Below are 24,809 nucleotides of genomic sequence, written 5' to 3' on the forward strand. Positions count from 1 at the left end.
GAGACACAGCAAACCTTCAGGCAATGCCACGTAATGATGTGCCAACCTGGAGGATTTGGACTGCCTGTTCAACCTCAGTAGGGTCCAGGTATCACCTCATGCTACCAGTAGTAACACTGACCTTAGCCAAATGCAAAAACTAGTGAAAAACAGTCAGAAAAGAGGAGTAGGGAAAAAAATGTCAATGGCCTCCACCTGTAAAACCATTTCTGTTTTGGGGTCGTCTCATTGCTGCCCATCTAGTGCACCTGTTAATTTCATTAACACCAAAGCAGCTAAAACTAATTAACAACCCCCTCTGCTACTTTACTGACCAGATCAATATCCCAGGAGTTTAATTGACTTGATGCTATACTCTGATTAAAAAGTGTTCCTTTAATTCTTTTGAGCAGTGTATGGAATTCACTTTATAAGAATATCATCCAGACAGTCCTGAGAACCAGAAAAAAAATAAAACAAACACTGTTGCCTTGCTTACAAAATATTTCCCTTTAATGAATGTAAGACCTCTGAGCCCAATCAGGCTGATACCTGTTATGCAGGATGACACAAATGAGGATGGTAATTGGAAGCTTGTGTACTGGTAAGGGCATCTTAGCAGCATAAATAGGCCGTATTTCCATTCCTTCTTCTTAAATATTCATGAAAGTGACATGTTTGGGGCTTTGTAGTTTGCAGACGGCATATGTCATGTATCAAAAAATATATTTTAGCTGATTTGTCAAGCTGTTGTGTGTTTATCTTATGTAACTGTCACATGGAAATCTCCGAAATGAAAATGATAACAGGAAAAAGACATTAAAAAAGGACTGGTTAATGAACATAGTTTGAGGGAAAGAAAAAATGAAAAAAAAAATGTACAGGTGTAGTACTTCTTATGACCACCTGATGTCGATGCAGATCCCTTCAAAACTATTTTTACATTAGGGCTATGGTTAAAGCTGATCCTCCCTAATTTAGAAAAAAAAAAAAAATCACGAACACACTGTACACCAGCCTTACTCAACCAGGGTGCCCAGGCTCCCTGGGATGCCTTGAAGTTTCTTCCTGGGTGCCTTGGCAAAATGTCTAAAAATTGACCAAAACTTGTATGCAAGTCAATGGGTGGGACAAGCCTGCCTTTTAGTTACACAAAGCCACAGGTTTTCATTGTGTACCTATACGGCCTTTTAGCCGCCAGTGTCCTGACAACCAATGACATCATCAGTTGATAAGAAGGATGTCAGCTACCTGCACAGCATCCTAGTTTGACCGTCCTCTGCCCCTCTCCATCAGTGCTGGGGTCACATTAGCTCAGTGATGGAGAAAAATTGAAGGAGAAGAGAAACATTGGAATACTAGTCAGTACCAGTGTGCAAAAGTGTATTTGTTTTGGAAGAATTAATCGCCTCTAACATTGGGTGTCCTACATGTGTGGATATTGCTCTGTTATATAAAACTATTAGAATAGTTTTTCACATTTTAGAATGGGGTACCTCAAGACTGTCCATCATTTTAAAGGGTGCCTTGACTGAAAAAAGGTTGAGAAACACTGCTGTACACCCAGGCTTGTGGTAGGCTCATCTAGGTGAAGGCAGCACCAAAGGCCCTTTTTGCAAAATCTTTGGATATTCTCAACTATATTTAAAAGCAAGACCATTTTCAGCTTCGTATATAGAGGAAAAGGTTGGAGGATACCAAACAAAAGAACAAAAATGCAAAGTATAACTATAGGCAACTTTTTTTTTTTTTGTAATAGAGTGGAGAGGGATTAGAACATTTGTTGGGTTTTTATTGCTGTCTGTGTCCCAGTTAGGGAGATTCTCTCTCATTTTGTCCCGCTTACCATGATCACTGAGATTTAAAGAAAGCCCCAAATTTTGGGTTGTCACCAAAACAGGAATAGAGGAGAAATCTTCAAATGGGGACAACCAGGGATTCCTTCCTGTGGGATTCCAAGTAATTTTCTAGCAAAAAAATTTTAACGTGTGCAAAATTTAAAAAAAATTGGCCGCACAGAAAGTGGTTAATAAAGTGCTGGTGTAGATATTATAAACATTATTAAAATATCTATACAGTGCCCCTTACCTTTCCGTGCTCCTTCTTCATGTGTGAGATGTACAGCTCCCTCTGGTTGAAGTTGCGGTCACATTCCCAGCAGGTCCAGCCGGGATTAGGGAGCTTGTTGATCAGCTGGCTGGAAGTCTTCTTTTCAGGGACTGATGCATTCTTTTCCATCTTCTCTGTGCCATTAACAGGCTTGGCCTCCTCCTTGCTAGGGCTGGTGGAATTCTGGGTAGTGGGTTTGGTGCTCAGAGGTAAGTTGGTGCCCAATTTTGGAGGCCCGTCAATACTCTTCAGGGTCCCATGCATAGACTACAGGAAATAATAAACACTTGTTGGATTATATGTAGGATTTAGATAATTACTTCTTAAATTAGCCACCAACACAAACCTTGGCAATTCCAGATGAGCATATGATGAAAAACACATAAGCAGAGGTTACCTTTGGGGAAAACCATATTTAAAATAGCCAGTAGAACCCAGGAATAGTGGCAGCTGAGGTTACTGTATATGATCATGTTAAAATTTTATCTTTTAAGCATCCTTGTTATAGAGCACATGCACACACAACGAGGAAGCTCATTGTCTGTGATCAAGCCGTCATTATACATTGCAGATCAGATGCAAAATGTACAGAGCCAACCAGAGTGGCTCTGTGCCTTGTGATTGCTGTGAACCAGGGTGGATAAAAATCAACGATTTTTTAAAACAAAATAAAAAAAATATCCGATTTTTTTTATTTAAATCGGATTTTTTTTTAATAAAATGCTTTTTGAGGAAAATATATTACCGTCCAAAGGTTATTCCATCATGAAATAAGGATTAGTTTTTTAATTATGTACAATAAGGCTGTATATGTTTAATTTTTTTTGGTAAATAAATTCCATGAATCCATTCACAATGTCATGCTCTTCCAGAGGTTTTTGTAAGATTATTGGGCAGTTTCTCTGCCTACAAGATATTATCACAGATGATTGGTTTACTTTTGCAGTTCTCAAAACTGAATTTGACTCAGCGGAGATCTCTTCTTCTTCACAGCAAAAATGTTATAACATGAACAGAGTTAAGAAAAAGACCTTCATCCTAACTTCTACAAACCTATGAATACAGAACAGGGGCGGACTGACCATTTGGAAACTCGGGCACTGCCCGAGGGCCCGGGGTCAGTAGGGGGCCCCATGAAATGCCCCTGGTACCTTTTTCATAGGCTTTTTTGAGTTTGGGCAAGGACACAGGGGCCCCATGATCCCCTATTGCCCGAGGGCCCCATGAGTTGTCAGTCCGCCCCTGATACAGAATCAACCCCTTCAGTGCCAAGTTTCAAGTAGTTCAGTGAATAGAATAGAAACAATATTTTTCTGATTGTTTGGAGTGGAATAGATCTGCACAAGAAGAAAGTGAAACTAAGTGTGAGGAGGAAGGGGCTGACAGTCTAAGTTTCTTAAAATATATATATTTTGTTTAGCCAAATTAGTTAACAAACATGGATGTTTAAGCAAATACCATATGCTGGAATGTTATTGTTTCAGTTGAATAAATCTATTTAAATTGTTATTATTAAGGTAATGATTATTTTTCTCCTTCCTAAGTACAACAGAAAAGTTGTCCAAATATGAATGATTAACCTATTAAACTGGGGATAAAAAAACTAATATGAAAAGTTGTTATTCTAAAAATCTTCATCTACTTGCATATTAAAGTTATACCAGCAAGAATTAGTCTTTATCTAGAAAACTAGGATTTAAATCAAGCCTTACTGACTAGTGATTTAAATCGTGATTTAAATCGGTTTGATTTAAATCAAATCCACCCTGCTGTGAACCAATCAATCACAGTAGTAAATGGTTTAATTTTCACTTTTTCGTTTTTTTCTAATCAGCTTCTCAGCATGTGACCCAGAAGCTATTGGATCTCACTGGAGTAGTGGTGTCTGCTACATTTATTTCCAACTTCTAGAGGAATCTCACAGGTACGGTATACATAGTTGCATTGGACCAATGCAAGTATGTAAAAAATGCCATACCTGGACTTCTTCTTTAGGGTCCATGCACACTGGCCATAAAAAAATACTGCTTATACAGGAGTTTTGCGTTTTTTTTTCTTCGTTTCTGCCTGTAGAAGCAGCCCTGAGTTAGCCGAAAAGAGCAGCTTTCGGGCAGAAAAAATGCTTAACGCTCATGAATGCACCTAAATGCAGTGTTTAGGAGCATTTCACATTTTCAAGTGTATAGTGAAAAATGAGCAGAGGGAAATGTTCTAGAAAAAATGCTTACAAAAGCAAAATGCCCATAAACTCTTGTGTAATATGAGCCACCAATGGCATTTTTGGGCCACTTCTTTCTGCCAGAGGTTCTTTAATTTTTTCTGCCCCTAGTGTGCACGGACCCTTAATATGTTTTATAAAAGAAAGTAGGGAAAACATTTTTCCCCCCCCAATATTTTTAATCTTTTTTGCTTTATATAGTAAAAAAATAAGATCGTTCTCTCTGTCCAAAAGAGGGTATAAAATTCATCTGGGTGCAGTGTTGCATGACCAAGTAATTGTCAGTCAAACTATCACATGCTGGTATCGTGGATCCCACTGCTAGGATCACAAAATGCAAACAACCACCTAGTGGGAGCCACATTATCTGAAAAAAATTACTCTCACCACTTTTATAACTCCACTGCAGGGAGTGTGCAATCACAGAATAACTGGTAAGAGGCTGGCTAAAGTCACTCTGAAAGGCCTGCTTAATCTAACAGCAGAAGATGACAGAGCTTTTTAGAAGTCTCATTTTAGCAGAGTGACAAGATTTCCTGGAGATGATGAATGAATAATAGTACTTTAGGTTGCTTGGAGCCTAATCATGTCATGTTACTGCCCTACTGTATATATCAGAGGAGCTGGAATTTCAATGCTTGTTCAAGCAGTTCAAATGTAAGAAGTCTTGCAAGCAAGCTTATTAAATTTGGTAAGGCAGTTCTCAAGCAAACATATCTCCCTTGATGGGTACCCAGGAACACCTCAAAGTATAGATATAATGGGTGCCAAACCATCGAAAAAGCGAAAGCGTCCTTTACAATAGTTACAATGCAATCAAATAGAAACCACCAACGCATTTTGGGGTTAATGTCCCCTTTATCAGGGCTACAAAACAGACATAAAACATCTCCTAGATTGTAAGCTCCGAGTAGCAGGGCCCTCCTAACCCTCTTGTATTGAACTGTATTGTTGCTGTATTGTCTCCCGTTATATTGTAAAGCAAACTGTTGACGCTATATAAATCCTGTATAATAATAATAATAATGAAAATGATACAAACCTATTTTGTGTGTTTAAAATACATTTACTTTGTTAAAATATGTTTTATACTCTCATTTGGTTTTAGGTTTTTATATTTTTATTCCTGTTTACTATTATTATTCTTTTATTCATTATGTTTTCAGCCTGTTTGGTAACCCTAATGAAGTAGAGATTGCTGCCCGTGAAATGTGTTGGATGTATTTGTTCGAATTATAAATGACTAAAGGCATCTTTGGACATCTTTGGACTATTCCTTTTGGGTTGGTGCCCATTATTTCTATACTATCCTGTACAAATGTCATAATGGGAGGAATAGACAGATTCTGCCCGGGAAGGGTTAGCTGGGACTAGCACTGTTCTGAGATGTTCTGAGATGCTGGTGGGAATAAAGGGACAATGAATCTTCTCATATTTACAATGTAGAGGACTCTTCTTACCTTGATGTGGTCCATCATCAGCTGTTTCTGTGCATACAAGAGAGAGCAGTCCGGACACTTGAACACGGACACTTTCTGGTGCTCAAGGTGTTGGTCGAAATGCCGGTAGAGCAGAGGCTGCATGGTGAACACCGTGTCACACATTGAGCATTTGTAGATTATTCTGGAAAAGACAGGCAGGCACATTGGTCATTAGAGAATTGTGCCAACCAGTTAGACAAATGTTCTTATTATAAAGGATGCTGGAGGACAACCATAGACATGTCCATTGCCATTGGGAGGAAGGAAATGAGCCCTGTGTAAGTTTACCTCTTTTAGTCAGAGCATACACAGAGCTAAGATTTTCCTGCCCAATGTGAAGCTGGACCAGTCACAAAGCTGCCAAACGAAGGGACGTTGAGTGGGTCACATGATCCTCCATACCTTTCCAAAACCGAGCACCTAATTTTCCCCCCAGCCCGCCCCCCGACCCTCTACATCACGACCAACAACGCCACCATCAGTCCCACCCCGCAAGCCGAAGTCCTAGGTGTCACTCTAGACTCAAACTTGTCCTTTCAACCCCATGTCCAATCGCTGGCAAACTCATGCAGACTCCACCTCCGCAACATCTCCAAAATACGTACATTCCTAACCCCAGACACTACTAAACTACTCGTTCACTCCCTTATTATCTCACGACTCGACTACTGCAACTCCCTTCTCACTGGCCTACCTCATTGCAGACTATCCCCGCTTCAGTCTATCCTGAACTCAGCGGCCAGACTCATCCACCTTACCAACCGCTCCGCTTCTGCCACCCCCCTCTGTCATTCCCTCCACTGGCTTCCGATTGCCCAACGCATTAAATTCAAACTACTAACATTGACATACAAAGTCATTCATAATACTGCCCCAAACTACCTCACCGACCTGATACCCAAATACCACCCAACCCATACTCTTCTCTCCTCATAAGACCTCCTACTTTCTAGCTCCCTGGTCTCCTCCTCCCACGCCCGACTGCAGGACTTCTCCAGGACTTCCCCCATCCTCTGGAACTCACTACCCCAATCCATCAGACTGTCACCTACCATCCTCACCTTTAAGCACACCCTGAAAACCCATCTCTTCAGGGAGGCCTACCCCACCCTCACCTAACAGCCGATCTCCTCCACTCCTCCCACCACTCCATCCCCCACAGCCACTTCCTCCTGTACCACTATCCCCTCCCTCCTAGATTGTAAGCTCGAAAGAATAGGGCCCTCGAACCCCTCGTGTATTGTTTTGTTACTGTATTGTCTCATGTTCTGTCCCCCACTATAATGTACAGCGCTGAGCAAACCTTTTGGCGCTATATAAATACTGTATAATAATAATAAATACTAATAATACCTGGAGGTACTGGATGTACGAGTATTCTCCTGGTGGCTAAGTGGAGTGAAGCAAAGGAAAGGAGGACTAAAGTAAACCTGTTGCTTTGCCCTGCATGGACAAAGTAGAGGTTTGCTATAAAGCAGTGTTTCTCAACCTTTTTCCAGTCAGGGTGCCCTTGAAAGTTATTTTCAGTCTTGAGGCACCCCAGTTATGGTTTAGTTCACATTACTGCATGTCAGGGAATGTACGCAAAATCGTGTGCATACCCGACTCGCACACAAATGCGCTGCTCTGTTGCACACTCACAAGGGTGTGATTCATTTCTAATAGTACAAATGCAGTATGTTTTCAGTGTGGTGTGATTTGAAAAAAAAAAAAAAAAAAAAAAAAAAAAAAAAAAAAACACGTTTTGGGGACTAGGGCCAGGTCATACCAAACCACGGTGCAGTAAAAGGTACGGTTTGTGTGCGTTTCCCTGCACTGCAGATGATTGCATTGCCCTTGTGATTTGCACGCAGGTGCCAATGCATTGTTAATGGCACCCCAAACAGATCGTAAATGCAGCGTGTTTGAAGGCACCAGGTTGCATGGTATCAGAGTACGATGTGGTTTTGGTGCGGAGCATTTTTTAACTGCCTCCCATATAAGGTAATGACAGGAGGGCGGTGGTTTTCTCGTTCTGGCAAGACGTCATATGACGGGGGCATGCGGTGATCAGTGGTGCACTGTGTCTCTGGGACACAGCAAATCATCGATCACTGTAAAGAGATGATGATGTCGGCTCTGTCATTATGATCAGCTGTGTCCAAATCCTGGTGATCGGTAGTCCTCTCCTCCCATTGACAGCTCGTAAGAAGAGGAGAGGCGGTAATTGGCATTCCTCAGAGGAAACATCTACACTGATCATCAGGGCACTGACGATCAGTGCCCTGATGATGAGTGTAGCCCCATCAGTGCCACCTGTCCATGCCAATCAATGACACATACCAGCGCCCATCAATACGACATATCAATGCCTACCAGTGCACATCAATGCCACATATCAGTGCCCATCAGAGCTGCCTTTCAGTGCTGCCTGTATTACCTATCAGTGCCTGTCAGTGCTGCCTAACAGTTCCAATCAGTGCCATATATGAGTGCTGCCTTTCAGTGCCCATCAGTGATGCCTGTCAATGCCCTTCAGTGCCACCTATCAGTGTGCATATCAGTGCCCATCACTGCAGCTTCATTAGCGCACATCAGTGAAGGAGAAACAATTACTTATTTACAAAAAATTTTAACAGACACTGAGAAAAAACTTTTCAAAAATGTCAGTCTTTTTTAGTTTGTTGAAAATTGTATGTTAGTGCAAATAAAGTATCATGGACAGTACTCAATTGTTTCTTTAGCAAAAAATAAATACCACCAAAAGAAAGCTCTGTCTCAAGAAAAGGCTAAAAATTTTGTTTGGGTACAGTGTTGTATGACCACGCAATTGTCATTCAAAATGTGAGAGCGCTGAAACCTGAAAATTGGCCTGGGCAGGAAGGGGGTACAAGTGGTTAAAAGTGCATGCACTACTTTTTCTGCACTCTAGTGCTATTTACAGTCCAATCAAATGAATTGGCTGCAAAATCACACTGCACATTCCCCTCTTTGCTAAGCTCTACACCCCAATCCCACCTTTGAACCTCAATTCCTCTGCTAATCTCTGCACCCCAGAACTCTTCTGCTCACCTCTGCACTGCAAACCCCTCTCTCTTCTCACCTTGGTACCAAGAACCCCCTCTCTGCTCACCTCCACACCCCAAAACCCCATCTCTGCATCCCAACCCTGTTCTGCTCACCTCCACACCCCAAACCCCTCTCTGCTCACCTGCATATCCCTCTCTATGCTCATTTCTGTACCCCAAAACCTCTTTCTGCTCAACTCCGTACCCCAAACCCCTCTTTATGCTAACCCCTGTACCCCAAACTCCTCTCTGCTCACCTCTCCTCCCCACTCTATGCTAACCCCTGTACCTCAAAACCCCTCCCTGCTCACTTCCACATCCCCTCTTTGCTCACTTCCACATCTCCTCTCTGCTCACCTCCACATCAAGTGGAAAGGTGGGGTAGTGATCATCACATGCCTGTTGAAGAGGTCCTCCCTGGCCTCAATATGTGGGAATTTATGGCTGTATTATTATACAGGATTCATATAGCGCCAACAGTTTGCGCAGCGCTTTACAATATAAAGGGAGACAATACAATTACAGTACACTAAAAAAAAAAGAAGGGTAAGAGTGATGGCTTTAATAACTTTTTGGATGCTATTTGGAAGTGGTGTGCTGGTGAAATATGCTTTGACTTGTGTTGATAGCAGTTCCCAGCTGGTAGATACAACTGCACCCACTCGCTTCAAGCCACTCCAGAAAACCTGTGATGGGAATATTCTGCTTGCGGTACTACAGTGATTCTCTGCCTACATAGGGATCAGCCAGATATGATATAAACAGGTTTCCTTTGATCCAAGCTGGACCAATGTAACTGTTAAACAAAAAAAAAAAAAAACCCACACCTATAAAAGGGCATCTCAACTAGACCAACGTCCTTGCTCAAAACAAACTGGCTGCATGTGGCTCTATATATACCAATCTCAGATGCTGAATATGTTGTGATGCCCATCTTTAATCCTGAGCCAAAGATGAGTGAACATGAGGGTGCATGCTTATCTACATTGAGGGATTAGGGGCAGATTGGGTGACACCAGTAGCACCTGGACATACTCAGCAGCCTCCTGTTTTAAACAAAAACTCCTCCATATCAAAAAGGTGCTCCTTTAAATTTTACAAATATGCGGAAAATCCACCAAGGAATGCCATACTGCCTTTTTTTCTCAGAAAACGTGCACTTGGTCTTTCAGTGGTTTTTGTAGGATACTGGTCTTTGTAGGTATCTGAAAATCCATTCCTATTTCTTCTGTACACAGTGAGGGGTTGATTCGCTAAAACTGGAGAGTGTAAAATCTGGTGCAGTCCTGCATAGAAACCAATCAGCTTCCAGGTTTTTATTGTCAAAGCCTAATTGAAGAAGCAGTCGTTAGAAGCTGATTGGCTACCATGGACAGCTGCACCAGATTTGGAGTGCTCCAGCTATAGTAATTAGAGATGAGCGAAGAAATGAAAATTCGATTCGGCTGATTCGGCGAATTCCTTTAATTTAAATGCCCTTGAGATGAGGAAGGAGAAGGAGAAGGAGAAGGATGAGAAGAAGAGAAGGAGAAGGATGAGAAGAAGGAGAAGGAGAAGGGTGAGAAGGAAGAGAAGGATGAGAAGAAGGAGAAGGATGAGAAGAAGGAGAAGGAGAAGGATGAGAAGAAGGAGAAGGAGAAGGATGAGAAGAAGGAGAAGGAGAAGGATGAGAAGAAGGAGAAGGATGAGAAGAAGGAGAAGGATGAGAAGAAGGGAGAATGATGAGAAGAAGGAGAAGGATGATAAGAAGAAGGCTGAGAATAAGGAGAAGGATGAGAAGAAGGAGAAGGAGAAAGGATGAGAAGAAGGAGAAGGATGAGAAGAAGGAGAAGGAGAAGGATGAGGAAGAAAGAGAAGGATGAGAAAGGAGAAGGATGAGAAGAAGAAGGATGAGAAGAAGAAGGATGAGAAGAAGGAAAAGGATGAGAAGAAGAAGGATGAGAAGAAGGAGAAGGATGAGAAGAAGGAGAATGATGAGAAGAAGGAGAAGGATGATAAGAAGGACAAGGAAGAGAAGAAGGAGAAGGAGAAGGATGAGAAGAAGGAGAAGGATGAGAAGAAGAAGGATGAGAAGAAGGATGAGAAGAAGGAGGAGAAGGATGAGAAGAAGAAGGATGAGAAGAAGGAGAAGGATGAGAAGAAGGAGAAGGAAGAGAAGAAGGAGAAGGAGAAGGATGAGAAGGAGAAGGGATGAGAAGAAGGAGAAGGATGAGAAGAAGGAGAAGGAGAAGGATGAGAAGAAGGAGAAGGATGAGAAGAAGAAGGATGAGAAGAAGGATGAGAAGGATGAGAAGAAGGAGAAGGATGAGAAGAAGGAGAATGATGAGAAGAAGGAGAAGAAGGAGAAGGATGAGAAGAAGGAGAAGGATGAGAAGAAGGAGAAGGATGAGAAGAAGGAGAAGAAGGGAGAAGGATGAGAAGAAGGAGAAGGATGAGAAGAAGAAGGAGAAGGATGAGAAGAAGGAGAAGGATGAGAAGAAGGAGAAGGAGAAGGATGAGAAGAAAAAGGATGAGGAGAAGGAGAAGGATGAGAAGAAGGAGAAGGAGAAGGATGAGAAGAAGGAGAAGGATGAGAAGAAGGAGAAGGATGAGAAGAAGGAGAAGGAGAAGGATGAGAAGAAGGAGAAGGAGAAGGATGAGAAGAAGGAGAAGGAGAAGGATGAGAAGAAGGAGAAGGATGAGAAGAAGGAGAAGGATGAGAAGGAGAAGGATGAGAAGGAGAAGGATGAGAAGAAGAAGGCTGAGAATAAGGAGAAGGATGAGAAGAAGGAGAAGGATGAGAAGAAGGAGAAGGATGAGAAGAAGGAGAAGGATGAGAAGAAGGAGAAGGAGAAGGATGAGAAGAAAAAGGATGAGGAGAAGGAGAAGGATGAGAAGAAGGAGAAGGAGAAGGATGAGAAGAAGGAGAAGGATGAGAAGAAGGAGAAGGATGAGAAGAAGGAGAAGGAGAAGGATGAGAAGAAGGAGAAGGAGAAGGATGAGAAGAAGGAGAAGGAGAAGGATGAGAAGAAGGAGAAGGATGAGAAGAAGGAGAAGGATGAGAAGGAGAAGGATGAGAAGGAGAAGGATGAGAAGAAGAAGGCTGAGAATAAGGAGAAGGATGAGAAGAAGGAGAAGGATGAGAAGAAGGAGAAGGATGAGAAGAAGGAGAAGGAGAAGGATGAGAAGAAAGAGAAGGATGAGAAGGAGAAGGATGAGAAGAAGAAGGATGAGAAGAAGAAGGATGAGAAGAAGGAAAAGGATGAGAAGAAGAAGGATGAGAAGAAGAAGAAGGATGAGAAGAAGGAGAATGATGAGAAGAAGGAGAAGGATGATAAGAAGGAGAAGGAAGAGAAGAAGGAGAAGGAGAAGGATGAGAAGAAGGAGAAGGATGAGAAGAAGGAGAAGGATGAGAAGAAGGAGAAGGATGAGAAGAAGGAGAAGGATGAGAAGAAGGAGAAGGAGAAGGATGAGAAGAAAAAGGATGAGGAGAAGGAGAAGGATGAGAAGAAGGAGAAGGAGAAGGATGAGAAGAAGGAGAAGGATGAGAAGAAGGAGAAGGATGAGAAGAAGGAGAAGGAGAAGGATGAGAAGAAGGAGAAGGAGAAGGATGAGAAGAAGGAGAAGGAGAAGGATGAGAAGAAGGAGAAGGATGAGAAGAAGGAGAAGGATGAGAAGGAGAAGGATGAGAAGGAGAAGGATGAGAAGAAGAAGGCTGAGAATAAGGAGAAGGATGAGAAGAAGGAGAAGGAGAAGGATGAGAAGAAGGAGAAGGATGAGAAGAAGGAGAAGGAGAAGGATGAGAAGAAAGAGAAGGATGAGAAGGAGAAGGATGAGAAGAAGAAGGATGAGAAGAAGAAGGATGAGAAGAAGGAAAAGGATGAGAAGAAGAAGGATGAGAAGAAGGAGAAGGATGAGAAGAAGGAGAATGATGAGAAGAAGGAGAAGGATGATAAGAAGGAGAAGGAAGAGAAGAAGGAGAAGGAGAAGGATGAGAAGAAGGAGAAGGATGAGAAGAAGGAGAAGGATGAGAAGAAGGAGAAGGATGAGAAGAAGGAGAAGGATGAGAAGAAGGAGAAGGAGAAGGATGAGAAGAAGGAGAAGGATGAGAAGAAGAAGGATGAGAAGAAGGATGAGAAGAAGGAGGAGAAGGATGAGAAGAAGAAGGATGAGAAGAAGGAGAAGGATGAGAAGAAGGAGAAGGAAGAGAAGAAGGAGAAGGAGAAGGATGAGAAGGAGAAGGATGAGAAGAAGGAGAAGGATGAGAAGAAGGAGAAGGATGAGAAGAAGGAGAAGGAGAAGGATGAGAAGAAGGAGAAGGATGAGAAGAAGAAGGATGAGAAGAAGGATGAGAAGGATGAGAAGAAGGAGAAGGATGAGAAGAAGGAGAATGATGAGAAGAAGGAGAAGAAGGAGAAGGATGAGAAGAAGGAGAAGGATGAGAAGAAGGAGAAGGATGAGAAGAAGGAGAAGGATGAGAAGAAGGAGAAGGAGAAGGATGAGAAGAAAAAGGATGAGGAGAAGGAGAAGGATGAGAAGAAGGAGAAGGATGAGAAGGAGAAGGAGAAGGATGAGAAGAAGGAGAAGGAGAAGGATGAGAAGAAGGAGAAGGATGAGAAGAAGGAGAAGGATGAGAAGGAGAAGGAGAAGGATGAGAAGGAGAAGGATGAGAAGAAGGAGAAGGAGAAGGATGAGAAGAAGGAGAAGGAGAAGGATGAGAAGAAGGAGAAGGATGAGAAGAAGGATGAGCAGAAGGAGAAGGATGAGAAGAAGGAGAAGGATGAGAAGAAGGAGAAGGATGAGAAGAAGGATGAGAAGAAGGATGAGAAGAAGGAGAAGGATGAGAAGAAGGACAGTTCTGTGACAGTTTCTGTCTATTTCTGACAGTTCTGGGACATTCACTCCATACAGCGGTTTCAACCGCTGTATGGAGGGAATGTCATGGAACTGTCAGAAATAGACTATTAATGACAGTTCTGGGACTGTCCTTCCATGCAGCGGTTGAAACATTGTATGTATTTGTTTCCATAAATGGATCCATTTATGGAAACAAATACATACAATGTTTCAACCGCTGCATGGAAGGACAGTCCCAGAACTGTCATTAATAGTCTATTTCTGACAGTTCCATGACATTCCCTCCATACAGCGGTTAAAACAGCTGTATGCAGTGAATGTCCCAGAACTGTCATAAATAGTCTATTTCTGATAGATCTGGGACATTCACTGCATACAGCTGTTTTAACCGCTGTATGGAGGGAATGTCATGGAACTGTCAGAAATAGACTATTAATGACAGTTCCGGGACTGTCCTTCCATGCAGCGGTTGAAACATTGTATGTATTTGTTTCCATAAATGGATCCATTTATGGAAACAAATACATACAATGTTTCAACCGCTGCATTGAAGGACAGTCCCAGAACTGTCATTAATAGTCTATTTCTGACAGTTCCATGACATTCCCTCCATACAGCGGTTAAAACAGCTGTATGCAGTGAATGTCCCAGAACTGTCATAAATAGTCTATTTCTGATAGATCTGGGACATTCACTGCATACAGCTGTTTTAACCGCTGTATGGAGGGAATGTCATGGAACTGTCAGAAATAGACTATTAATGACAGTTCTGGGACTGTCCTTCCATGCAGCGGTTGAAACATTGTATGTATTTGTTTCCATAAATGGATCCATTTATGGAAACAAATACATACAATGTTTCAACCGCTGCATGGAAGGACAGTCCCAGAACTGTCATTAATAGTCTATTTCTGACAGTTCCATGACATTCCCTCCATACAGCGGTTAAAACAGCTGTATGCAGTGAATGTCCCAGAACTGTCATAAATAGTCTATTTCTGATAGATCTGGGACATTCACTCCATACAGCTGTTTTAACCGCTGTATGGAGGGAATGTCATGGAACTGTCAGAAATAGACTATTAATGACAGTTGTGGGACTGTCCTTCCATACAGCGGTTGAAACATTGTATGTATTTGTTTCCATAAATGGATCCATTTATGGAAACAAATACATACAATGTTTCAACCGCTGCATGGAAGGACAGTCCCAGAACTGTCATTAATAGTCTATTTCTGACAGTTCCATGACATTCCCTCCATACAGCGGTTAAAACAGCTGTATGCAGTGAATGTCCCAGAACTGTCATAAATAGTCTATTTCTGATAGATCTGGGACATTCACTCCATACAGCTGTTTTAACCGCTGTATGGAGGGAATGTCATGGAACTGTCAGAAATAGACTATTAATGACAGTTCTGGGACTGTCCTTCCATGCAGCGGTTGAAACATTGTATGTATTTGTTTCCATAAATGGATCCATTTATGGAAACAAATACATACAATGTTTCAACCGCTGCATTGAAGGACAGTCCCAGAACTGTCATTAATAGTCTATTTCTGACAGTTCCATGACATTCCCTCCATACAGCGGTTAAAACAGCTGTATGCAGTGAATGTCCCAGAACTGTCATAAATAGTCTATTTCTGACAGTTCTGGGACATTCACTCCATACAGCGGTTTCCGGCAAAAAGTGTATGTGCAGAGTTCCTCTATTCTGCAGATACACTTAGAGGAGCTCTGCAGATACACTTAGAGGAGCTCTGCACATACACTTTTTTCCGGTTTGGAATTATTCTTATTTTCATCCTACTTCTTCTTCTTCTTCTTCATCCTCATCCTCATCCTCTTCTTCTTCTGAGGATGAGGATGAAGAAGAAGAAGAAGAAGAAGAAGAAGTAGGATGAAAATAAGATTAATTCCAAGCCGGCAAAAAGTGTATGTGCAGAGCTCCTCTAAGTGTATCTGCAGAGCTCCTCTAAGTGTATCTGCAGAATAGAGGAACTCTGCACATACACTTTTTGCCGGCTTGGAATTATTCTTCTTTTCATCCTACTTCTTCTTCTTCTTCTTCTTCATCCTCATCCTCAGAAGAAGAGGATGAGGATGAGGATGAGGATGAGGAAGAAGAAGAAGAATGAAAAGAAGAATAATTCCAAGCCGGCAAAAAGTGTATGTGCAGAGTTCCTCTATTTCTGACAGTTCTCTCACAGCTTCTTCACATGTACAGCGGTTGAAATATCTGTATCCTAAATGGAAACTAATAGATACAAATTGTATCTATTAGTTTCCATTTAGGATACAGATGTTTCAACCGCTGTACATGTGAAGAAGCTGTGAGAGAACTGTCAGAAATAGAGGAACTCTGCACATACACTTTTTGCCGGCTTGGAATTATTCTTCTTTTCATCCTACTTCTTCTTCTTCTTCTTCTTCTTCTTCTTCTTCTTCTTCATCCTCATCCTCATCCTCTTCTTCTGAGGATGAAGAAGAAGAAGAAGTAGGATGAAAAGAAGAATAATTCCAAGCCGGCAAAAAGTGTATGTGCAGAGTTCCTCTATTTCTGACAGTTCTCTCACAACTTCTTCACATGTACAGTGGTTGAAACATCTGTATCCTAAATGTAAACTAATAGATACAATGTTTCAACCGCTAAACATGTGTTCCTTCTGTCAGAGAACTGTCAGAAATAGCGGAGCTCACTGCAGGGACACTTTTGCCGGCTGATCGGGAAATGTTCGATTCGCGCACCCGAAGTAGGCAAAATTTCGGTTTCGACACGAATCGAATATTTCCTGAAATTCGACTCGAATTCCGGTTCGCCTAGTTCGATTCGCTCATCTCTAATAGTAATGCAGGCCATAGACGGGGAGAAAAACGGCCGATTTTTCTTTTAAAAAACGAAAAATCGGTCGTTCAAGCGGCCGACGTTACCACCAATGGTAAAAAAAAAAAAAAAAAAAAAAAAATCGGCCGATTTTCATCCCGTCTACAGCCGGCAAAAAGTGTCCCTGCAGAGAGCTCTGCTATTTCTTTGACAGTTCTTTGACAGTTCCTTGACATTTACAGAGGTTGCAACAATGTATCTATTTGTATCCATTTAGGATACAGATGTTTTTATTCGGAAACAAATAGATACAATGTTGCAACCGCTGTAAATGTCAAAGAACTGTCAAAGAAATAGCAGAGCTCTCTGCAGGGACACTTTTTGCCGGACTGGAATTCCTCTTATTTTTCATCCTTCTCCTTCTTCATCATCATCCTCTTCTTCATCATCCTCCTCCTCTTCTTCTTCTTCTTCATCATCATCCTCTTCTTCATCATCCTCCTCCTCTTCTTCTTCTTCTTCATCATCATCCTCTTCTTCATCATCCTCTTCTTCTTCTTTTTCTTCTACTTCATCATCATCCTCTTCTTCATCATCCTCCTCCTCTTCTTCTTCATCATCCTCTTCTTCTTCTACTTCATCATCATCCTCTTCTTCTACTTCTTCTTCATCATCATCCTCTTCTTCTACTTCTTCTTCATCATCATCCTCTTCTACTTCTTCATCATCATCATCCTCTTCTTCATCCTTATCATCCTCTTCTTCTTCTTCATCCTTATCCTCTTCTTCTTCATCATCCTTATCATCCTCTTCTTCTTCATCCTTATCATCCTCTTCTTCTTCTTCATCCTTATCATCCTCATCATCATCCTCTTCTTCATCATCATCATCATCATCATCCTCTTCTTCATCATCATCATCATCCTCTTCTTCACCCTCTTTTTCTTCATCATCCTCTTTTTCATCATCATCATCCTCTTCATCATCATCATCCTCTTCATCATCATCATCCTCTTCATCATCATCATCCTCTTCATCATCATCATCCTCTTCATCATCATCATCCTCTTCATCATCATCTTCTTCTACTTCTTCTTCATCATCCTCTTCTTCATCCTTATCCTCTTCTTCATCCTTATCATCCTCTTCTTCATCCTTATCATCCTCTTCTTCATCCTTATCATCCTCTTCTTCTTCATCCTTATCATCCTCTTCTTCTTCATCATCATCATCCTCTTCATCATCTTCATCCTCTTCTTCATCATCATCCTCTTCTTCTTCATCATCTTCATCCTCTTCTTCTTCATCCTCTTCTTCTTCATCATCTTCATCCTCTTCTTCTTCCTCTTCTTCTTCCTCTTCTTTTTGTCTTCCTCTTGCAGGTCACTGCTCATGCGCAGATTTTTTATCGGTAAAAAATTGGCCGATCTGCCCATTATTGCCGCGAAAATCGGCCGATCGGCAAAATCGGCCGATTTTTTTTCCAACTTTACCGATAAAAAAAACGGCCAAAATACCAAAAAACGGCCGAACAAAGAGCCCACTAACGATCCGAAAATCGGCCGATTTTATTTTTGGCCGAAAAATTGGCCGATTTTCGACCCATCTATGGCCTGCATAAGTCTCCCCTAATTCGATAGTTTGTTTTTGCATCATTGAAATGGATTTACTGTATGTCTAGAGTTCTGTCAAGACCACATCCATTACCTAAAAAAAAAAAAAAAAGTGGTGTCGAATTAGCGCTACAGCGTTTATTAATTTTGATGAGACTAAGAAATTTTACAAGTTTGCTCTTATATATTTTTGTATTAAATGCAGTGATTTTTAGAATAGCTACTACAGGAATCTCTCAGTGACCATGGAGATCAACCAATCAAATGTTGTGCTTTACGGCTTCTTGTAACAACGTAAAGCTTTTCATACTTCAAGAACCTTCATTTGAATTTGATAATATTTACATGGAGTCAAATCAATGTTTATTTCTTGACTGCAATGACAAGAAAATTCCAAGGAGCAGGATGGAAACTTTTTTTTTGGGGGGGGGGGGGCAGGTACCTGGTTTTGACAGGTACCCGCTCCCACTTCCGGTTCAGTTCACGGTGGCGAAGTGAGCCAGAAGTTCGGCTCCCTCCTTCCTCCCACAGTCTCCTGGGAACCTTCACAGGTCCCAGAAGACTGCCAGACTAATCAGGAGGAGCAGTGCAACTCGCGCATACGCAGTAGGCACCCGGCAGTGAAGCCGCAAGCTGTAACAGCCTGGTGCCCACAGTTGAGATGCCGGCGCCGGGGCTCAGGTGAGCACATCACTGGACCCTGGGACAGGTGAGTGTGTGTTTCTTAAAAGTCAGCAGCTACAGTTTTTGTAGCTGCTGACTTTCAACAAACACAAAAATGGCTGGAACACCTCTTTAAGGTGAAAAAGAAAAAAAAAGTGCAGCTTTCTCCCCAACCCCGCTTATACTTACCTGAGCCTGATCTTGAGCCAGCAATGTGCATCACAGCAGCGGCTCTCTCCCTCCTCAATGGCTCAGGCAGCAACCGGGGGGCAAGGCCAAGCTACGCTTTATGTGTCTGTGGACACACAGAGCACAACTTGGGGGCACTTGTGCATGCTGTCTCCTATTAGCTAGCATGGGCGGATCTAGTGGGGTGCTGGGGTGGGCTGTGCCCCCCCAAATTTCATTTGCGCCCCCACCAGGCAACTCACTCCCACCATGAATGTTGACTTTTTAATTGTAAACCAGGCAGATTACTTGTTATGAGTATTGTTAATATTGCCAACGTTTACAAGGGACATGGTTCTTATTCTGTGTTAATCAACCTGAGTGGACTGTCCTCTATTAGATTTGTGATTATATTAGACAGTTCCACTAAACTTGGGAGAGCACATTCCTTTTAGAAAAGTTCTTTTAGCATTTAGATTGCTATCGATTACCCCCTTTTTTTATAGACCATATCTAGAGTACAGCTTACAGTATGTAACATCCCTTATTCTGGGATAGTTGGTCTGAGTGGCTTGTCCCCTTTAAGACCAATTTTGATTTACATCAGGAAGTTTAGTAAAAGCTTGGGAGAGTATATTCCCCTTTAACCTCTTGCCGCCCAGCCACTGCATTAAAATGGTGGCAGGGCGGCACGACTGCACAATAGCACGTTTTTAAACGTGCTCTGCGCTCCCGAGGTTTTCGCAGGCAGTAGGGCGGGTGTCACCCGCGGCTGTCACCATTTGATCCCCGAGGAATCAATCATTCGGTTTCAGCCAGTGATGTCCGGCTGAAATCGGATGATCGGTCCCTGTCCTATCCTGTCCTGTGTTGACAGTTACACAGGACAGGATATGATGTCATTCTTCACTGCCTGGGCACATTCCGTCCCAGAGAGAGCAGAAGACACAGTAAAAAGTGAGTAAAACACTACACATTTACAGTTAGAACACACCTAGGTCACATTTAACCCCCTGATCACCCCCCCAGTTAACCCCTTCACTGCCCTGTCACCAGTGTCATTGATCACAGTGAACAGATTTTTACTGATCACTGTATTAGTGTCCACTGGCGACTTCCAATAGTGTTAGCACCCCTCCCAGATAGCGCTAATTTGCCTGCTAGTACACCAGTAATCCCATTTAACCCCTTGATCGCCCCCCTCCCCCCCCCAAGTTAACCCCTTCACTGCCCTGGCACCAGTGTCATTGATTACAGTGAACAGATTTTTACTGATCACTGTATTAGTGTCACTGGCAATTTCCGATAGTGTTAGAGTCAGTTAGCACCCCTCCAAGATAGCGTCCCTCCCAGATAGCGTCAGATTGTCGCTAGTACACCAGTAATCACATTTGACCCCTTGATTGCCAGGAACACGCTCACTTGCATGCTAAACCTCCATTGCTAGTATAGTGTCTCATTGGATCAATATCTTTGATCAGATCAGCACTATACCAGCGTTCACATTACTATAGTATCCCCAAAAACACAGCATTAGCGGGATCAGCCCCGACACCTGCCAGCACCTGCGTTTAGCCCCTACACCCCCCCTTCTCCCCCAGCAAGTGCAGTGTCAGTAGATAACTGTCACTTGATACATTACACACAAAACCGCAGTGTTCACAGAATCAGGCCTGATCTCTGTTAGCACTTGTTGGTAAATTTTTTGTAGCGGTTCAAGCAGTCCCTGGCGCTCTTTTTCCCATGAGTCGCACTAGGTACCAGTAAATTTAGTGGCCAAAATGGCTGTATAGCAAAAAATGGCATAAATTACAGCATCTATACCATAGTTTGTAGACACTATAACTTTCGCACAAAGCAATCAATATACACTTATTGGGATTTTTTTTACCAAAAACATGTAGCAGAATACATTTTGGCCTAAATTTATAACTAACTTTGAGTTTACTATATATTTTTTATAGACGAAAGTAGAAAATATCGGGTTTTTTTCAAAATTTTTGTGTTTTTTTTTGTTTATTGTGCAAAAAATAAAAAGCGCACAGATGATCAAATACCACCAAAATAAAGCTCTATTTGTGGGAAAAAAAGGACATAAATTTCATTTATGTACAGCATTGCATGACCGCGGAATTGTCAGTTAAACTAATGCAGAGCTGTATAGCAAAAAAAGGCATAAATTGCAGTATCTATACCATAGTTTGTAGACACTATAACTTTCGCACAAAGCAATCAATATACACTTATTGGGATTTTTTTTACCAAAGACATGCAGCAGAATACATTTTGGTATAAATTTATGACTAACTTTGAGTTTACGATATATTTTTTATAGCCGAAAGTAGAAAATATTGGTTTTTTTTTTCAAAATGTTCGTGGTTTTTTTTTTTCCAGGCCAATTTTCAGTTTACAGCGCTATCACATTTTGAATGACAATTGCGCGGTCATGCAACACTGTACCCATATGAATTTTTTAGCATTTTTTGAGACAGATAAAGCTTTATTTTGGTGGTATTTATTCACCACTGGGAATTTTATTTTTTTTGCTATGTAAATGAAAAAGTCCCAACGTTTTGAAAAATAAAGTGTTTTTCTTATAAAATTTTGCAAATAAATAATATTTCATCATAAGTCTCGGCCAAAATTTATTCCGTTATCTTTTTAGTAAAAAAAAACAAACAAAAAAAACCCAAATTAGTTTATAACCAAAAATTATATTTTTTAAACTTTTTTTTACATTTTTTTTTTACATACTGTCACCCTAGCAGTACAGTGTCCCCATGGTGACACTGTACTACTTGTGGGGGGTGATGAAGATTTTTTTTTTTTTACACTGATTGCTTTTACAGCAATAAAGGCTGTAAAAGCAATCGTTTCTCCTTCTCTCTGTCTGCATTCTTGCAGCCATTGAGAACTACTGTGTGAGCTGTGATTGGTCACAGCTTGTTACATGGTACAAGGCTGTTGTGAATAGCCTTGTACCATGTGACCTCTGTGATCATTCATAGATTTCACACATAGTAAGCAATGATGTGACATCTTGCTTACTACTCTGCATGTGATCACCGATTGGCCAATCAGTGATCACATGATCAGGACCACGCACAGAGGTCCCATCCGACGATCAGTGTTCCACTGTGTCCGGAGGACACAGCGGGCATCAGACTGCAGTGCTGCGCGCTCCCAGGGAGCGCGCACAAGCAGGGGATGCTAAGGCCATTTATAAACGGCCACTCGACCCTGTACTGCCACCGTCTGGCCGTTTATATACAACGGCTGGACGGGAGGTGGTTAGGAACCCCATCGTTGTATTTTATGCACTAAATGTACTTTATGATTTAATTTTAAGTTTTGTCTACTAGCCCAAGCATATCTGGCATATGTACACTGTATTCAGCAATGTTGCAGGTAATTATGGATAGATTTGGGCAAGTAATCAAGTGACACAGCTGCAGCAAGTGATTTAATCACTGCTTTATATAAATACCATCTCCAAAATGGCAGATCTTGCACTTCCTGATGACGATCCATTGATTGAAACCAGTCGAAGTTTGAAGATGCAACTTCTGCTGACGTCATTTCCGCCCTTTGGTACGCATGTTGGAACACTGCCACCATCTTGGTTTCTATTCACAGGCAGCAAGGCTGAATACACCGAGTGCCAGGTTATGGGCACTTTGCTTGTGAGTTTTATTCTTATAATTTCTCCCCATCAATAAAGTTTTTTATGGTTTTACATTATGGGATGTTTGCTTTTGTTCCTGTTCACATGCTGAAACTTGGTTTACTGCCTGGGAGGAGAGGAAAAAGTTTAAAAAGGCTCTTTTGAAACTACACTGTCATTTATATCCACGCTGGTCATCATCCTATTGGTTACTATCAGCCAGATCGCATGATTCTCAGGAATGAATATTGGTGCCATTCATATATTGGGCTAGTCCCTAACCAAGTGCTTAAGACCAACTAGAGATAGGTGGTCCACGGCCAATGGGGAGTGCACATCCAAGTGGGCACTGATTGAGCACAGAGGAGCACCTGTCATTTTTTGCACGAAGTTCACCAATTAGTATCCAACACCTGGGCACTTTATTTTTCTGAATTTGGACTGAATGTTATTCACTTTGTATATGTGAAGCATTATTACTCATGTATTGTCAAAACTAATGCACTTAATTTATGCGCGGTCCACATGCTATTAGACTGTTTACATATTATTTATACTGTTTAAAGGCCATGTTCTCTTTTAGTAACATATTATTATACATCCTCTGCCCTCCTGTACACTGCCATAATGACCCCTCAACCTTCCCCTACTGACCTCCCATCCTCTGCCCGCCTGACATTTTTTAGTGCAACCCACACATCAGATCAGCTAGATCCGGCCCTGTTAGCTAGTGGTAGTAGCTTGCTATGGTAGACACACAGCAAGGAGAGGGGCCAAGAGCACCAGCAGGGGACCTGAGAAGAGGAGGATCGGGGCTGCTCTGTGCAAAAACCACTACACAGAGCAGGTATTACAACGAAAAAAAAAATGAATTAGATGTGTATATATATATATATATATATATATATATATATATATATATATATACACACACACACACACACACACACACACTATATTGACAAAAGTATTGGTTGGCCTGCCTTTACACACACATGAAATTTAATAGCATCCCAGTCTTAGTCCTTTGGGTTCAATATTGAGTTGGCCCCGCCCTTTGCAGATATAACAGCTTCAACTCTTCTGGGAGGGCTGTCCACAAGGTTTAGGAGGGTGTCTATGGGAAAGTTTGACCATTCTTCCAGAAGTGCATTTGTGAGGTCAGGCACTAATGTCAGATGAAGAGGCCTGGCTGGCAGTCTCCGTTCTACTTCATCTCAAAGGTGTTCTATGGGGTTGAGGGCAGGACTCTGTGCAGGTCAGTCAAGTTCCTCCACCCCAAACTCGTTCATCCATGTCTTTATGGACCTTGCTTTGTGCACTGGTGCGCAGTCATGTTGGAACAGGAGGGGGCCATCCCTAAACTGTTCCCACAAAGTTGGGAGCATGAAATTGTCCAATATGTCTTGGTATGCTGATGCCTTAAGAGTTCCCTTCACTGGAGCTAGGGGGCTAAGCGCAACCCCTGAAAAACAACCCCACACCATAACCCCCCCTCCACCAAATTTTACACTTGGAACAATGCAGTCAGGCAAATACTGTTATCCTGGCATCTGCCAAACCCATACATGTCCATCCGATTGCCAGACAGAGAAGCATGCTTCATCACTTCAGAGAACATGTCTACACTGCTCTAGATTCCTGTGGCGGCGTGCTTTACACCACTGCATCCAACGCTTTGCATTGCACTTGGTGATGTAAGGATTGGATGCAGCTGCTTGGCCATGAAAACCCATTCCATGAAGTTCTCTACACACTGTTGTTGTGCTGATCTGAAGGCCACATGAAGTTTGGAGGTCTTTAATTATTGACTCTGCAGACAGTTGGCAATTTCTGCGCACTGTGCGCTTCAACATGCGCTGACCCCGCTCTGTCATTTTACATGGCCTACCACTTTGTGGCTGAGTTGCTGCTGTTCCCAGTTGCTTCCACTTTGTTATAATCCCACTAGTTTACAATCACTTTAAGAACAGCGATCAGTAATCAACCTTGTATTCACAAACCAAAACACATTTTAACCAGAACTTAAGGTGTTAATTGTGTTTATAAAAAAAAAAAACTAAAACAAAAACTACACAACACATTATGATCAATAATAATTTTGCACTTCCACTAAAAGCAAAATGATGTATTTCCTTAATGTGTAAAATATCTATTATGATGTGAGCTCGCCTGAATCTGAGTGTTTTAGAGTCCTGTGCA

The 24,809-nt window shown here is 41.8% G+C and overlaps 1 protein-coding gene across 1 annotated transcript in view; it reads right to left on the reverse strand.

Moving 5' to 3' along the window:
* Positions 1-24,809, reverse strand: part of ZNF532 (zinc finger protein 532) — a 59,798-nt gene that overhangs the window by 22,414 nt on the left and 12,575 nt on the right. Inside the window, exons 4-5 of the mRNA XM_089683423.1 lie at positions 5,767-5,929; positions 2,068-2,355 (exon numbers count right to left, since the gene is read on the reverse strand). Of these exons, the coding sequence (XP_089539549.1) occupies positions 2,068-2,355; positions 5,767-5,929 (451 nt within the window). The remainder of the gene's footprint in view (positions 1-2,067; positions 2,356-5,766; positions 5,930-24,809) is intronic.

Source organism: Staurois parvus, unplaced genomic scaffold (assembly GCF_062004578.1).
Source record: "Staurois parvus isolate SC_StPar_1 unplaced genomic scaffold, SC_StPar_1.0 ptg000310l, whole genome shotgun sequence".
Lineage (NCBI taxonomy): Eukaryota > Metazoa > Chordata > Amphibia > Anura > Ranidae > Staurois > Staurois parvus.